The sequence below is a fragment of the Hylobates moloch genome, unplaced genomic scaffold, assembly GCF_009828535.3.
Source record: "Hylobates moloch isolate HMO894 unplaced genomic scaffold, HMol_V3 SCAFFOLD_21, whole genome shotgun sequence".
Classification (NCBI taxonomy): domain Eukaryota; kingdom Metazoa; phylum Chordata; class Mammalia; order Primates; family Hylobatidae; genus Hylobates; species Hylobates moloch.
Genome location: NW_026652296.1, coordinates 28,540,279 through 28,557,697, shown reverse-complemented (window position 1 = coordinate 28,557,697; position 17,419 = coordinate 28,540,279). Strand labels below are relative to the sequence as shown.

At 49.1% G+C, this 17,419-nt stretch overlaps 1 protein-coding gene across 5 annotated transcripts in view; it reads left to right on the top strand.

Moving 5' to 3' along the window:
• Positions 1 to 17,419, top strand: part of TM9SF4 (transmembrane 9 superfamily member 4) — a 55,878-nt gene that overhangs the window by 35,243 nt on the left and 3,216 nt on the right. For 3 of the 5 annotated variants that reach the window (XM_032142794.2, XM_032142793.2, XM_032142798.2), the window contains 8 exons: positions 2,771 to 2,903; positions 3,768 to 3,849; positions 3,946 to 4,093; positions 8,262 to 8,345; positions 10,976 to 11,151; positions 11,633 to 11,696; positions 13,168 to 13,287; positions 14,435 to 14,524. In XM_032142794.2, the coding sequence (XP_031998685.1) occupies positions 2,771 to 2,903; positions 3,768 to 3,849; positions 3,946 to 4,093; positions 8,262 to 8,345; positions 10,976 to 11,151; positions 11,633 to 11,696; positions 13,168 to 13,287; positions 14,435 to 14,524 (897 nt within the window). The remainder of the gene's footprint in view (positions 1 to 2,770; positions 2,904 to 3,767; positions 3,850 to 3,945; positions 4,094 to 8,261; positions 8,346 to 10,975; positions 11,152 to 11,632; positions 11,697 to 13,167; positions 13,288 to 14,434; positions 14,525 to 17,419) is intronic. The other 2 variants (XM_032142795.2, XM_058432713.1) reach the window with 2 other exon arrangements.

The following is a 17,419-nucleotide window of genomic DNA, read 5'->3' as shown; positions in this document are numbered from 1 at the left end:
TTGGCTGGGGAGGGATGAAGTTGGACGGGGAGGGGAGGAAGACCGTGTGTGTGCATGTGTGTGTGTGTATTATCATTCATAGAGGAAACCTCAAAATGCTAACAGTTTAGTATACTTTTTTTTTTTTTTGAGACGGAGTCTCGCTGGAGTCACCAGGCTGGAGTGCAGTGGTGTGATCTCAGCTCATTACAATCTCCACCTCCCGGGTTCAAGCGATTCTCCCACCTCAACCTCCCGAATAGCTGAGGCTACAGGCACGCGCCACCACACGTTGCTAATTTATTGTATTTTTTAGTAGAGACGGGGTTTGCCATGTTGGCCAGGATGGTCTCAATCTCCGGACCTCATGATCCACCCCCCTCGGCCTCCCAAAGTACTGGTATTACAGGCATGAGCCACCACGCCTGGCCTAGTATACTTTTAATACTAAAAATTTAATACTAAAAAAGTAAGGAAAAAAGTTTTATTCACCCAAAGTGATAGGGATGGCCTTTCTAATTTTAAAGCATAAAAACAGTGGAAGAAATCACAAAAAATAGTTGATTGATTTGACATTAAAAATTGTAAAACTATTCTGCATGCCAAATACATAAAACAGAAGGCCACAATGGCAAAACAATATCTGCAACAAACTTGAAAAAAGTGGCACAGTTTAAAGAGTTCATATAAAATCTCTTTGTTTAAAAAAAACTACGTCAGGGCTGGGCACGGTGGCTCACACCTGTTATCTCAGCACTTTGGGAGGCCAAGGCAGGTGGATCACTTGAGATCAGGAGTTCAAGACCAGCCTGGCCAACATGGGAAAACCTCATCTCTAATAAAAATACAAAAATTAGCTGGGTGTAGTGGCATGCACCTGCAATCCCAGCTACTCAGGAGGCTGAGGCAGGAGAATCACTTGAACCCAGGAGGCGGAGGTTGTAGTGAGCCAAGAACGCGCCACTGCACTCCAGCCTGGGCAACAAAGTAAGACTCTGTCTCCAAAGGAAAAAGAAAAAAACAAAACTAGGGGACAGGAGATAACTTGAGGTTAGGAGTTTAAGACCAGCCTGACCAACATGGTGAAAACCTGTGTCTACTAAAATACAAAAATTAGCTGAGCATGGTGGCGGGCTCCTGTAGTCCCAGCTACTCGGGATGCTGAGGCCAGAGATCGCTTGAACCTGGGAGGTGGAGGTGGCAGTGAGCCGAGATCACACCACTGTACTACAGCCTGGGCAACAGAGCAAGACTCCGTCTCATAAATAAATAAATAAAACCAAAAAATCTAAAATTTCGAATGTAATGATGAACAGGAAATTTACAGGCAAGACACTGCAGTATGCCCAGTAAGCAAGAGAAAACTGTTTTTAACTCAGGAATAACCCCACAAAATGCAGGTTCAAACAATCTTGAGAAGACCGTTTTGGACCATCATATTAGCACAGACTTTTTTTCTTTTTTTAACAGTACTAATTGTTGGTAAGGTTAATGTGAGCCAAGCATCTTTCCATACCACCCATGGAAGTGTAAGTTGGTAGCTTTCTGAAAAGTGATTGGCGGTGGATATCAAGAACTGTAAAACAGGCTGAGCATGGTGGCTCATGCCTGTAATCCCAGCACTTTGGGAGGCCAAGGCAGGAGGATCACTTGAGCCCAGGAGTTCAAGACCAGCCAGGACAGCATAGGGAGATCCTGCCTCAACAAAAACAAAAAAAGAACTAAAACAGGCAACTTGCTTTGCATAGCAATTCTTCTATTATTTTTCTAAGGCAAGATTCAAAACACCAAGACTTGGTGTAGAAATATTGCAGCTTTTTTTTTTTTTTTTTTTTTTTTTTAAGAGACGGAGTCTTGCTCTGTTGTGCAGGCTGGAGTGCAGTGACATGATCTCAGCTCACTGCAAGCTCTGCCTCCCAGATTCATGCCATTCTCCTGCCTCAGCCTCCCGAGTAGCTGGGACTACAGGCACCCGCCACCATGCCCGGCTAATTTTTTTGTATTTTTAGTAGAGATGGGGTTTCACCCTGTTAACCAGGATGGTCTCGATCTCCTGACCTCATGATCCGCCCACCTTGGCCTCCCAAAGTGCTGGGATTACAGATGTGAGCCACCACGCCCAGCCAGAAATATTATAGCTTTGAAATACAATGTCAAAGAGTTTTTATTGACCTGAAGAAATGTTCACAAATACCAACTGAAAATAACAAAGTATATAGTGTGATCCCAATGTTATTGTTTAAAACATACATACACACATATGTACATAAAAGATTAAGGGAATTATATCAAAACAGTGTTATTAAGTGGGAGTATCAAATCATTTTATTTTTATATCTTTCTGTTTAAATTTTTGTATAATAAACATGTTACTTTTTGTTCATTTGAATTTCATGCTACATACCAAATTATTTTTACTTTTTTTATTACACAAGTAAGAATGCATATTCCTTTTACAATCAGAAAAAAATAAATAAATTGACTCTAAATCTCACCACCCAAGAACTCTTACAGTTGACATTTTAGTGAGTTGAGGTATTTACATTATTTTCCCACAAACGAGGTTTGTGGAATTTAAAGAGATTTTCCTTTTACGCAGCTACAGACATCAGGTTTGTGGCCTCCTTTTCTTGTGACAGTTTCAGATAAGCACTTTCTCCTATCACTTACACTCCTGTGTCAGAGCAGCGCTGGTTGGCACCTGAGGGTGTCAGCTGTCACCTTGGGGGTGGTCCCTGCAAGAGCTGCCTCCATCTTCAACAACCAGCCTCACTCTGGCCCTTCACTGCAGGAAGACACCATGGAGGAGTCTGGGTGGAAGCTGGTGCACGGTGACGTCTTCAGGCCCCCCCAGTACCCCATGATCCTCAGCTCCCTGCTGGGCTCAGGCATTCAGCTGTTCTGTATGATCCTCATCGTCATCTGTGAGTGTGCCCAGTGGGGCCAGGCATGGGGGCATGGCTTCCTCTTCCAGGTGCCTCAAGGAGAGAAGGGTGGGCTTCCATCCCTGCAGAAAGGGAGCCATGCTCCTGGCACCAAGTGGGCATGTCAGTATCTCTGGGCCAGACAGGCCGTCTTTCTCAGCAGCAGCCCCAGCCCCAGCCCCAGCCCAGGACTGGTGATTCACCTCACAGCCGTTTACAGAGCCCACCATGTCTCCTCCATCAATGAGGCAACACATCATTGCTGTGAGCTTGGCCTCCTTTTGTAGTCAGAGGCTAAGTGACCTGCCCAAAGTCAGTACCAGGATTAGGATTGAAATCAAATATTTTTTTCTTTAACAAAAACCCCACTAATATATAGTAATTTATTACTATAGCTTTGGAGTCAGTCTGCCTAGATTTACATCTCAGCCTCATGCCTCCAAGCTTTGTGACCTTGGACAGGCCACTTGACCTCTGTGAGCCTCAGTTTCCTTATCTGAGAAAGAGGGAAAGTAATCACCCTGCAGAGTTGGTAAGGTGGGTTCAGAGACCTGGCATTTGTGGTGTCCTCAGCCCAGCCCCTGACTCACTGCAAGTGCTCTGTGGACTGGAAGCTGCAGTTGAGATTTGGCCAGCCAAGGCCCAGCAGCTGCTGCACCCCTCTGAACCCCAACTAATACCCAGTCTTCCCTTGTAGAGGGTAGGGGACTATGCTGTTGAGAAGACAAGGGAGGGGGAGCCTTATCTGCCCAGAGACCTCCTGTCAGCCTATCCAAGGTGGGCCTGGGGCTGGGGCTGGGGCTAGGGGCCTGGTGTTCAGCCACCCTGCCTTTCTCTGCCCTTCCTCCCCGCCTCCCTCCACAGTTGTAGCCATGCTTGGGATGCTGTCGCCCTCCAGCCGGGGAGCTCTCATGACCACAGCCTGCTTCCTCTTCATGTTCATGGGGTAGGTGTGTCTGAGTGGGCTCCCGGGGGCGGCACAGGCCTCCTCCACGCCAGCTAATGGGTCCCCTTGGTGTGGATCCCTGCCATTTTCCCACAGGGTGTTTGGCGGATTTTCTGCTGGCCGTCTGTACCGCACTCTAAAAGGCCATCGGTGGAAGAAAGGAGCCTTCTGTGTGAGTGTGCGAAACCCTCTCTGTTGTTTGGTGGGAAGCAGAGAAGCTTCTTCCTGGGCTCCTCGGGAGGAGGTAGGCAGGTCCTGGTGGGGATTTTTGGGCCAGAAGCTGAGCAGCAGCAAGACATAGCAGGAGGAGCACAGGTCCAAGGGCAGGAATCCCAGGCTGTTACCCACAGGCTCGCAGCAGAACCTTCCAGGGCCTCCACTGCCCCATCTGTAAAATGAGGGATTTGAACTTAGGTCATTTTTAGCCAACATTGTCTGATGGCTCAAGCAAGAGAAGAAATAGGGGATTCAGAATAACAAGATTTAGAATAGCAGGGCAGCTGAGAGGACACCCTGGGTAAAGAAGGAATTGCCTGCCTAAGCCTGAAGAGGCCAGACCCAAGTTCCTGTCAGCCCATTTTCCAGACTGGTGCCTGCATTTCTCTTTGGTGAGGATTCCTGCCCTTCTCTGGCCTCCTGGAGGTAAGGAGAGTTCTTGGCAGCAGAAAAGAGCATAGAAACCAGAGGGGGTCTCAAGATTGACCTCACCTCCCAGGTAGCCCTGGGCCCCTTCTCCTAGAGCGAGTGAGTCTCTTAAAGGACTAGGAAGACTCTTGGGTGCCCACACTCAGAGAAGTCTCTGGGCCCAGGATTCTGAAACCATTCTCACCACTGTCAAAAGCTCGAGGAGAGCTCAGGCTGTATCAGCTCTGGCTGCCACGCCTCTGGCACAAAGTAAGCCCTCAGTAACGAAAAGTTGTGACCATGACTATTTTGGAAGGATCAAAGAAAGCTTCCTGAATTGTTTTTTGTTTTTTTGTTGTTGTTGTTGTTTGTTTTTGAGATGGAGTTTCGCTCTTGTTGCCTAAGCTGGAGTGCAATGGCGTGATCTTGGATCACTGCAACCTCCACCTCCTGGATTCAAGTTATTCTCCTGCCTCAGCCTCCCGAGTAGCTGGGATTACAGGCATGTGCCACCATGCCCGGCTAATTTTGTATTTTTTTTTTTCTTTTGAGACGGAGTCTCGCTCTGTTGCCCAGGCTGGAGTGCAGTGGTGCAATCTCAGCTCACTGCAAGCTCTGTCTCCTGGGTTCACGCTATTTTCCTGCCTCAGCCTCCCGAGTAGCTGGGACTACAGGTGCCCACCACCACGCCCAGCTAATTTTTTTTTTTTTTTGTATTTTTAGTAGAGACGGGGTTTCACCATGTTAGCCAGGATGGTCTCGATCTCCTGACCTCGTGATCCGCCCACCTCGGCCTCCCAAAGTGCTGGGATTACAGGCGTGAGCCACCACGCCCAGCCAACTTCCTGAATTCTTGATGATTTGAGCATTTTTCTCTGGCCACCATATGCCAAGAGCCAGGGATCTAGAGAGGAATAAAACTCACCACTCCCTCCTGGAAAGATTCTTCCCTGGAGAGGTCACCAGATACCCTCCAGGATTTCCCTCGATGGATCCCACATCAAACCCAGTTTTTTTACCCCAAACCACCCCTTGCATCTAGTGAGCTCATCATTGATCCAGGTCCCCCAAGCCAGAAACCTGGAGCTGCCTATCCTCCTCCGTCCTCATGCCTCATTCCTTCTCAGACATCAAGTGCTAAGGATCTTCCTACCAAATGTTCTGTGAATGTTCCGTGAATTCCACTCCCCCCCCACCCCCATCTCTGCATCTTCAAGGATTCAGACATCTTTGCCTCTCACTTGGCTCTCTATGGTCTCCCTACGAGATTCTGACCCTTCCCTGGCGCCTTTCCACAGGGGGTCATCTCTGACAGCCTGCAGTAGTATGGGTGTACTCTCCTACGGCCTTGCCTGTGCCATCCCCTCTGCCTGGGCCACACCACCCTTTCTTCTCACCTGGCTGGTGTCACCTCATGCTTTAAGTCTTAGCTCCTGCATCAGTCCTCCAGAGGCTGCCGCCTCCCTCACCTCCTACCCTGCGCCTGGCAGAGCCCTCATGAGACCTAAGTAGCACTTGGCAGAGCTAAGTAGGGGCAGGTGTGTTGTTCTCTACATAGGGGTCTGCCTTTCTCCCTGGAGCTTTTTTTCCTACCTAGCACAGTGCCCAGTGAGTAAATTTCAGCCAGGAAGGCAGATGAGGAATTCTGTGCTACACAACAGAGTCATGCAGGAACACAAAGGAAGGCAGGAAGTGACCTTTGAGCCAGGCCCTGAAGAGGAGGATTTCAGATGAAGGGACGCAGCCAGCAGTGGGGCCTAAGGTTCTGGAATGGCCTAGATCCCAGTCTGGCTCTGCATTGGTTGATAACTTTCAACAGCCCTCCGAGCTTCAATTTCCCCATCTCTCTAATGAAGATAGCTAGGGTTAACTGCACATAAGGACCTTGGTATAGTGTTAGCCCTCAGGAAATGGATCCTCTGAGGTGTTGATGGCCTATGCAAAAAGGCCCAGAGACAGGAATGTGCAGGAACAGTGACCAGTTGTTGGGTGCAGGGCTGTGAGCCAAAGATGAAACCAGCAATGGAGGTTTGAGCATCAGGTTCCAGAGGGCCTTCGTCATTGTGGTTAGTGACCCACCTGGATGCTCAGGCTGCCACAGCAGCCCCTGGCCTGGTGATCAGTGTGGCGAGAAGGTTCATGCCGGTTGTGGTGGCTTGCGCCTGTAATCCCAGTCCTTTGGGAGGCCGAGGCAGGAGGATCACTTGAGCCCAGGAGTTTGAGATCAGCTTGGGCAACACAGTGAGACCCTGTCTCTACAAAACATAAATTACTTGGATGTGGTGGCATGTGCCTGTAGTCCTCCTAATCAGGCAGGTGAGGTGGGAGGATCACTTGAGCCCAGGAGTTTGAGGCTGCAGTGAGCTATGATTGCACCACTGCACTCCAGCCTGAGTGACAGAGTGAGACCCCGTCTCTGAAGAAAATAGAAGAAAAAGGCTCAACTGTAACTCTGGTGCATTGACTAGACTAGAATCCCTGTGCCTAGACCCCACCCAAGAGATTCTGACTGGCAAGAATACACTGCAGTAGGTCAGGAGCATGGGCTCTGGGGTCAGACTGCCTGTGTTTATACCTCTGCTGCACCTTCAGGAGGCTGGGTGACGTGGAGGTGGTGAGGGGGGTCTTTAACATCGCCAGGCCTCAGTGTCCTCATTAAAAGGAATAATGGTAGACTTTCCTTCCAGACTTGCAGTGAGGATTAGGTGAGACAAGGTACATAGGAACCCAGCATCTGCCACCCCTAAGACTCAGAGCTTCACCATCCTTCTAGGCAGTTTGGGTTGGGGCTCAGACATACGTGTTTTGTTAAAGTTGTTTTTTAGGGTTTTTGTGTGTGTGTGAGACAGAGTCTCGCTCTATTACCCAGGCTGGAGTGCAGTGGCACGACTCGGCACACTGCAACCTCTGCCTCCCGGGCTCAAGCAGTCCATCTGTTTCAGCCTCCCAAGTAGCTGGGACCACAGGTGCGTACTACCACGCCTGGCTAATTTTTTGTAAAGACAGGGTTTCACCATGTTGCCCAGGCTGGTCTCAAACACCTGAGCTCAAGCGATTCTGGAAGTAATCCCCCACCTCCCCCCGACCAAAAAAAAAAAATTTACATATATATATATTGGGTAGTTAACGTGTTCTTTTTTCTTTTTTTTTTTTTTTTGAGACGGAGTCTCACTGTGTCGTGCAGGCTGGAGTGCAGTGGCGTGATCTCTGTTCACCGCAACTTTTGCCGCCTCAGTTCAAGCAATTGTCCAGCCTCAGCCTCCTGAGTAGCTGAGACTACAGGCATGAGCCACAACACCCGGTTATTTTTTGTATTTTTAGTAAAGACGGAGTTTTGCCATGTGGGCCAGGCTGGTCTCAAACTCCTGACCTCAGGTGATCCACCCACCTCGGCCTCCCAAAGTGCTGGGATTGCAGGCATGAGCCACTGCACCTGGCCAAAGTAGTTACCGTGTTCTCAGTGATGAGAGTATAGCAGAGAACAAGGTAGACACACTCCTCCCAAGGTGCTCACAGTCTTTTGGGGACAGGCGGATATTGGTAGGTAGCCAAAACATGTAATTACAAACTGGGATGAGAGCAAGAAGGGGCAGTATTAGGGACCTTAGAGGGCGTAGAACAGAGTCCTGCTCAGTCTGAGGGTCAGGGAATACTTTCTGGAAGGAATGATGCTTGAGCTGAGTCTGAAAGACAAGGAGGGCTTAAGAGCTTCTGGTCTGGGGGCCCCACCGGGACAGGTTGGGGAGCTCCCTGGATGCTGCTCCTCAACCCGGCCCCTCTTGCTCCAGACGGCAACTCTGTACCCTGGTGTGGTTTTTGGCATCTGCTTCGTGTTGAATTGCTTCATTTGGGGAAAGCACTCATCAGGAGCGGTAAGTGCCTCCCCTACCCTTCCAGCCCCTCCCCAGCAAGCGAGGACCAGTTGCACTCAGCCCCACTCCCAAAAGCCACTTCCTGCCATTCCCTTCCCTTTTCTGAGTCCCCAGAGTTATGTTCCCAGCCATGAGGGCAGAGGGCCAGCTGGGGTTTCCCCAGCCCTGCCCTTGGTGTGTCATGCCCTGGCCTGGCCTTCCTGTGAGATCTTTCAGTCAACTGGCCCAAGCCCACTTCTCTAAAGGGAGGTTTCCACAGTCCAGCAGCCAAGTGGGGAATTTCCCTTTGTCTTAACCAAGAGTGAGCTGCCCAGTGTGAGTTTATTAGGTCATTATTCAAAGCAAGCCTGTCCTCCTCAGTGTCCCTGCCCCTCAGCACCAGCCCCTGCAGGTGGAGGAGAGAGGAAAGGAAGGATCAGGTTGTATTATCCTTAGAGTTGGGAATCCTGCCAGCCCCAGTCCAGTGTGTTACTAGCGGCTGTCCAAGACTCACTGAGGAGGATTTTGAACTCAGTTGTGGGGAGGGGGGATGGGGTCTTGGTCAATTAGCAGGACTGCAGTTGAGACGGGGCAGGCATTTTGCTATTCTAGCCTTAGCACGTAGAGCCGTCTGCCCTCCACCTGGGGGTGGCGGTAAAGGTCCTTGCATGAGGCTTCATGTCCAAGCATACAGAGGAGGGATTTCTTTCCCAGCAACTTAGGAAGCCACCCTCAAGACACAGGCATGCCCTTCCTCTCACTTCACCTTTTTTATACCTGTGTTACTTCTCCCTTTGAGCATTTTCCTCCCAGTTACCAGCTGCTCATTATAAACATTCATTGTAGAAATTTTGGAAAGTATGGAGAAGTTTAAGAAGAAATTTAAAATAACCCCAAATCTGCTCACCCAGAGATAAATACAATGTAGGTCTTTAATATATGTTGTCTTTTTTCCTTTTTATAGATATACTTACAAAAGAATTACATAATTTAAAATTTATGAAATAACAGCAAACATTTTTATGATGTTTGCTTTGTAGTAATACTGTTCTAAACACTTTAAATATATATTTCTTTTTATGTGATTCTTGTAAAAACTTAGTAGGTGTAGAGAAAAGAGGATAAAGAAGAAAATGAAAAATCAGTTCTAATCCCCCATATCCCATCTAAGGAAGTATTGTTAGCTCTTTGGTATAGGCCTTTCCAGGCACAAATATAAATAGATACAGCTGTCCCTTGGTATCCATAGGGGATTGGTTCCAGGACCCCTGAAGATACCAAAATTCAAGGATGCTCAAGTCCCACATATAAAGTGGCATAGTGTTTACCTGCACACATCCTGTATATTCTAACTCTTCTCTAGATTACTTAAAATACCTAATACAATGTAAATGCTATGTAAATAGTTGTTATACTGTATTGTTTTTTAATTTGTATTTTATTGTTGTATTTTTTGTTTGTTTGTTTTGAGACAGGGTCTCACTCTGTTGCTCAGGCTGGAGTGCAATGCTGTGGTCTCAGCTCACTGCAACCTCTGCCTCCTGGGCTCAAGCGGTCCTCCCACCTCAGCCCCACTGAGTAGCTGGGACTGCAGGTGCCACCACCACACTCGGCTATTTAAAAAAAAAATTGTAGAGATGCAGTCTCACTGTGTTGCCTAGGCTGGTCTCAAACTCCTGGGCTCAAGTGATCTGCCCACCTAGGCCTCCCAAAGTGCTGGGATTACAGGCATGAGCCACTGTACCCAGCTTATTTTATTGTATTTTTTTTTCCTGGACATTTTCTTTTTTTTTTTTTTTTTTGAGACGAAGTGTCATTCTCTCACTCTGTCACCCAGGCTGGAGTGGACTGGCGAGGTCTCAGTTCACTGCAACCTCCACCTCCCGGGTTCAAGCGATTCTCCTGCCTCAGCCTCCCAAGTAACTGGGATTACAGGTGCCCCCCACAGTGCCCGGCTAATTTTTTTTTGTAATTTTAGTAGAGACTGGGTTTCACCATGTTGGCCAGGCTGATCTTGAACTCCCGACCTCAAGTGATCTGCCCGCCTCAGCCTCCCAAACTGCTGGGATTACAGGCATGAGCCACTGCGCCCGGCCTTCCTGAACATTTTCTGTTTGCAGTTCGTTAAGTCCACGGATGCAGAACCCATGGATACAGAGGACCGACTATGTTGTGTTTTTATTAAAATGGAATCCTTCTATACACATAGTTTATAGCCTCCTTTTTACACTTATTATTTTTTTATTTGTATATCATGTAGTTTTATTCTGACAAGATTGGGAACACTCTGTACAGTGTTGTTTTTTCCCTTCTTTTCCTCACATAATGTGCCACATGTAATCTCTTCATTTTGACCTCTTCATCTCCTCTTCACGTTCTCAGTCCCTTCCTTTCTGTTCCTCCCCTACTTCCTCCCTGGATGGTGTGCTCCTCTGGGATGCTGAGGTGCCTTCTTCACTGGGAGTCCAGATCAGGGCTGGGGTCAGCCCCAAGAGATTCTCGCCAGGAGCCCTGTGGCAGGGGCAGGGAGTGTGCTTCTGCTGCACAAGTCGCCTCTCCTTCCGTGGAGCCCAGAAGGTCCCCTCCCCCTTGCGCAGCCCCCATCCCGGGCATCAGGGCCTCGTGGGGGCCTCATGGTGCCATGTCCACAGGTGCCCTTTCCCACCATGGTGGCTCTGCTGTGCATGTGGTTCGGGATCTCCCTGCCCCTCGTCTACTTGGGCTACTACTTCGGCTTCCGAAAGCAGCCATATGACAACCCTGTGCGCACCAACCAGATTCCTCGGCAGATCCCCGAGCAGCGGTGGTACATGAACCGATTTGTGGGGTGAGTCCTCCATCAGAGGCAAGAGCAGGGGGACGTGGAAGAGGGTACGCCCCCCCTCGCCACCAGAAGGGTGCGGCAACCAGAGTTCCTGCCACTTCAGCTGGCTCTAATAGAGTTTATGAAAGCTTAGCTTCACTCCAAGATCAAGGTGACCAGGTTGTAGGCAGACTTGGTGTCGTCCTAGGAACCAGGACAAGGAAGGGGAAGGATGGAAGGGTATGGTGAGACGGATTAAGACCATCACTTGGACCTTGGGCAAGTCACCCCACCTTTCTGCACCCCAGTTTCCCATCTTTAAAATGAGGAGAATAATGCCCACCTTGCCTACCTCTCAAGAGATTATAATAGTTCAGAAATATGCCAGAAGAATTAGCACCACCACACTTGGGTAGGCGCTCTCTCTTCATGCCAGCTTGGGAGGGAGGTTGGGGCTTCCTGGTGGTCTGGTCTCCAACAGTGTCAACCTCTTGTTCTGCGGCAGCATCCTCATGGCTGGGATCTTGCCCTTCGGCGCCATGTTCATCGAGCTCTTCTTCATCTTCAGTGTGAGTACTGGTGCCTCCCCCGCCCCTCCACCCATGCTAGCCGGGTCTCTCCCACTCCACTCGGGTGCTCTGCTGCCTACTGCCTGAGAAAGTTCAGATGGGCCACTTCACCTCTCAGAGCCCCATTCTTCACCCTGAAATTGGATAACAGCCTTCCCTCTCAGGGCAGCATTGAAAGTTAAATGAGGCTGGGCGTGGTGGCTCACACCTGTAATTTCAGCACTTTGGGAAACCGAGGTGGGTGGATCACAAGGTCAGGAATTCGAGACCAGCCTGTCCAATATGGTGAAACCCTGTCTTTACTAGAAAATACAAAAATTAGCCAGGCATGGTGGCACACGCCTGTAGTCCCAGCTACACAGGAGGCTGAGGCAGGAGAATCACTTGAACCCGGGAGGTGGAGGTTGCAGTGAGCCAAGATGGCGCCACTGCACTCCAGCCTGGGGAACAGAGTGAGACTCCATCTAAAAAAAATAAAATTTAAATGAGATATGTGGTGTGTGGGGAGCCTGGTGTGTGGAAAGGGGGACTTGGTAAATAGGAGTTGCCTCAGTGATACTTCAGTCGTTCCCCACCATGACTAATAGCATCATTGCACCTGGTTTCATTTCTGGGTCCTTGCACATCTTTACCTCTCTGTGTTACTCACAGCTCCTGGGAGGGTGGACAGAATGATTCCTGCTTGTCAGGGTCATTGTGAAGTTGGAATAAGTCATTGTAAAAATGCTTGACTTCAGGAAATGCTGTTGTAGTGGTGATGATGACTCCTCCCAAAGAGTGCCAAGATGAAAGTTGGTAGGAAGGCCCTTCAGAGCCATGTAAGTGTGGCTGACCCAACTCGGGGCCCAGCACAGATGGTACCTTGTACCAAGTCAGTACCGGACATGTATCTGCTATTCCAGAGTAGTGGCCCAGCCCCTCCCTGCTAAGACCACCTCACCCACACAGGTTTGCCTGGGAGAAGGGTTAGAATAGGTGTTGGCTGCCCATGCTACCAAAGCCCATGCGCACTTCCCAGGGAGGCCGCCTCTGTTTCATTTGTGTGACTCTGGGCCAGTCACCAGCTTCTCTGATCCTTGACTTTCTTAGCTCTACCAGGCCAAGCTTTCATAGACACACACGTAGCAATTGTATATGAGGCATGTGGCACAAGGCCTAGTGCTTGGTAAGCTGCTCGAGTGGTGGTGGCTGCTCTATAATTTTGATTTGGATAAGAATCATTATTTTCTACAAGCTGCTGAGTTCAGGCTGGGGTCCACCCAGAGCGGGTCAGTCATGCCCTGGCCCCTCCCTAAGGACAGCATGGCTCACCCCCTGCTCTGGGGAAGAGAGGCCAGAGCCACATGCCAGGCCCACAGGCCCTGATGGTGTCATGATGATGTGTCCACTCCTGCCCTTGTGACAGGTTGGTGTGCCAGGGGAAGGGGAGCAGGGTGGGCAAGCCAGCTGAAGCCCCGCTGTGTGTCCGCAGGCTATCTGGGAGAATCAGTTCTATTACCTCTTTGGCTTCCTGTTCCTTGTTTTCATCATCCTGGTGGTATCCTGTTCACAAATCAGCATCGTCATGGTGTACTTCCAGCTGTGTGCAGAGGTGAGGAGAGCAGGGCCAGGAGGCGGGGGAGGGAGAACTTGATCCAGCATTGAACGGGTTGGTGAGGCTCTGTGGAGAGGCTGGGTCTGGGCTCTTCATGTGGCCCCTGCTTCTGGCTCTGAGCTCTTGGGCCGGTACGTTGCTGTGCCTCTCCCAGCCTCCGTGTATTCAGCTGTACCCTGGGCCTAATGAGACACCTTCCAGCTTAGTTGTGTGGGGTACTCACCACAGCTAGATGAAAGGACAGTAGATTTGCCAGCGCCAGGTCCACTCTAGTAGTAGTTTCTTCAACAGGCTGATGCACACTGGGTGGCCTGCCCTCCATCTGAGAACTAGCCATTGGCAGAGTGGGTGAAGCCAGGGTTTGGGATAAACAGTCTGGGCTGGGACCCTGGCTCCTCCATGAGTAGCTCTGGGTCTTGGGTGAGTTGCTTAACTTCATGCCATCCGTTGTTCCTCCACATGACAGGGTGAGTGAGGACCTAACTTGGAGGGCTGCTCTCAGGATTAAATGAGTGGATTCATCTATCCACTCATTTAATGGTGTTTGCCAGCCAGGCGCGGTAGCTCACGCCTCTAATCCCCGCACTTTGAGAGGCCGAGGCGGGCGGATCACAAGGTCAGAAGATCGAGACCATCCTGGCTAACATGGTGAAACCCCATCGCTACTAAAAATACAAAAAGTTAGCCAGGTGTGGTGGCACGTGCCTGTAGTCCCAGCTACTTGGGAGGCCGAGGCAGGAGAATCGCTTGAACCCAGGAGGCGGAGGTTGCAGTGAGCTGAGATCGCACCACTGCACTCCATCCTGGGCGACAGAGTGAGACACTGCCTCAAAAAAAAAAAAAAAAAGAATGGTGCCTGCCACATGCTAAGCATTTGCTCGAGAAATGTTAATTACTTTTTTGTTGTTGATTTTTTTTTAATGAGGTATAAACAGTAAAGTTCACTCTTCTTTGTCCACAGTTCTGTGGTTTTTAGAAATGCATACAGTTCTGGAACCACCATCACAGTCAAGCTGTGAAACATTTCCGTCCCCCCGTATGTTACTGCTCTTACCAGAGTCTTCAGCCCCTCAAGCAACTGTGAAATTGGTAGGAAGGGGTTCTGCCCCAGGACAACACTGACCTTCCTCTGTTTCCTCCTCAGGATTACCGCTGGTGGTGGAGAAATTTCCTAGTCTCCGGGGGCTCTGCATTCTACGTCCTGGTTTATGCCATCTTTTATTTCGTTAACAAGGTACTGCCCTCCTTGAGGAGGTCCTCTTAGTCCTCGTAGGGTAGGAAGGTCAGGAGGAGGATGCTGGGAGAAAAACCCAAGTGCCTGAATCTTCCTTTTCCACCCAGAATGGGGAGGACCAGAGCCACCTAGAACTGTTCCTGCTCTAGAAGATGGATCTTTTTAGGAAAGAAATAATCTGTATTCTGTATGTTTGGGAGACAAAGGCCATCAGGATATGTGACAATGTGAATAATGCTTGTAAAACTTACAAGGTATAGCCATAGCCAAAGCAGGACTTGAAAGCAGTATGTCACCTGCAGTGCTTTTCACAGGAAATAAGAGGGACTAATAACACCTTGAGAAAAAGGAAAAGACAAGAGTAACATGAAAGAGGAAAAGTAGAAAGGAGTTAATAAAGATAAAAGCACAAAATGCTGAAATAGTCTAAATAGTAGAATCCAACTTTAGGGCTGCAGTTATCCTGTCTCTGCAGGTGTCCTCTTCTTCATGCAAGTACTGTTCAATCCTGCAGAGTAAGGAGAGGATAGGAAAGTTTTTCACAGGCATCTCGGAGCCCTCCTTGCTCTGTGACCCCACATAGGTAAAGTGTGGCCCAATAATAAGAGGGAGCCAGGCTTACCTGACTAGGGCAACTCACAGAGCTCATTGTCCCCAGAGAGAGACGTGGGCAAGAATACAGATGTCCCCACGACAGTTTTACTAGATTCATGCGTGATACACAAACCAGATGAGCCATTGAGAGGAATTTGGAGGAGCCCTGTTGGGCCCCTTACCACCAAAACTAATACTCAAGACCGACTCTCACCTGCTGTACTTTGGGTCTCCAGAGCCCAGAAGCAAGCAGTCCTCTGCGGCAGCCAGGCGTATTTGCAAAATAGAATTGTAGGTCAGTTGATCGAAGCTGGGAATGCCGTTTCCCAAAAACAATCAAGTTGGAAAAGACTGGAAGGATCATTTAATGTAGTGCTACACCCCTGCCTTCAGTCTGGTGACTGTGCCCCTCTTCTCTAACAGTCTTAACAGATGATTCTCTAGCTCGGGTCAGCAAACTGCAGCCCCCATGGGCCAGTAGGCCTGTTTCTATAAATTGTTTTTGGAACACAGCCATGGTCATTCATTAATATATCTGTCCATGGCTGCTTTCACACTACAATGGCAGAGTTGAGTTGTTGCGACAGGGACCATATGGCCTGCAGAAACTAAAATATTCACAATCTGGCCCTCTAAGTAAAAGATTGCAGACCCCTGCTCTACTACATCCAGCAACAGAGAAGACACTCCCTCCTAACACTCCCATTCTTTCTGGACAGCTCCTATCATTATCAAGGTCTTGATTCACACTGCAGTCTCCCTTGCTGTGACTTCCATCTTTAGAGCTTAGTCTTAATTCTGGGATCATCTAGAACAAATCTAATCTCCCTGCTCTATAGCCCATATTAATCAGAACTCTCGTAAGTGGCAAGTGACTAAAACTCTATTCAAAGTAGCTTAAGCAAAAAAAAAGGAAAAAAAGTAGCTTAGGCAAAAAGAACGTATTTGCTGATATAACTGGAAAGACTAAGAAATTGGAGTGCTAGCCTCAACCATGCTTAGATCCAGGGTCTCAAAAATATCAGGGCTCAATCCCAGCACTTTGGGAGGCCGAGGAGGGTGGATCACGAGGTCAAGAGATCGAGTCCATCCTGGCCAACATGGTGAAACCCCGTCTCTACTGAGATACAAAAAATTAGCCAGGCGTGGTGGTGCACGCCTGTAGTCCCAGCTACTCAGGAGGCTGAGGCAGGGGAATTGCTTAAACCCTGGAGGCGGAGGTTGCAGTGAGCCAAGATCGTGCCACTGCACTCTAGCCTGGGTGACAGAACAAGACTCCATCTCCAAAAAATATATATATATGTATGTATGTATGTATGTATGTATGTACACATACATACCAGGGCTCTGTGCCCATGCCTTAGCCCTGTGTATCTTTTTTTGGCCTCAATCTGCAGGCAAGATCTTTTCACAAAGTAGAAAGATGGCCAGTGGCAGCCCTAGAGTCTACTCTTTCCAGCTTTGCAGCCCTAGAGCTAAAAGACTGTCTTTCGTCTACCATGATACATCAGCCAGTGAAGACTCGCTGCTCTGGGGTGACATGCCCAGTGCTCACTGTTTTCCAAGCCCAATAGCATCACATATTTAGGCAGACTGGCTTAGGTCTTGGGCTAGGATTTTTTTTTTTTTTTTTTTTTTTTTTTTTTTGTGATGGAGACTTGCTCTGTTGCTCAGGCTGGAGTGCAGTGGTGCGATCTTGGCTCACTGCAGCCTCCGCCTCCCGGGTTCCAGCAATTGTCCTGCCTCTGCCTCCTGAGTAGCTGAGGTTACAGGTGCACACCACCACGCCCAGCTAATTTTGTGTTTTTAGCAGAGACAGGGTTTCTCCATGTTGGCCAGGCTGGTCTTGAACTCCTGACCTCATGTGATCCGTCTGCCTCAGCCTCCCAAAGTGCTGAGATTACAGGCGTGAGCCACTGCACCCGGCCTATTTTGTGCTAGGATTGATGGCCCCAACAGGACCAGGTGTTTTCAGTGTTCCTCAAAACATCTGGAAGATGGAAGACAAGGAACACGGTTAAACAAAAACTAGAGATCACATCACAGCCTCTTGTCCTTCCTCCCTTCTGCTCCAGTCTTCTTGCTCTGCTCAAAAAATCTCTTCCTCCAGCCCCAGTGCCTTATGTATAAAATGAGGAACTTTCTGGCTCTGCCTCTTTGCCTCGTCCCTTGCCTCCTTTTACCACGGTTCTGCTCCTTGTCCCTCCCCCACACGTCCCCCCACCTCCAGCCACAAGAATGCATATAAGAAGAGATGGAGGCTGGTTGCATATGGTTCACACCTATAATCCCAGCGTTTTC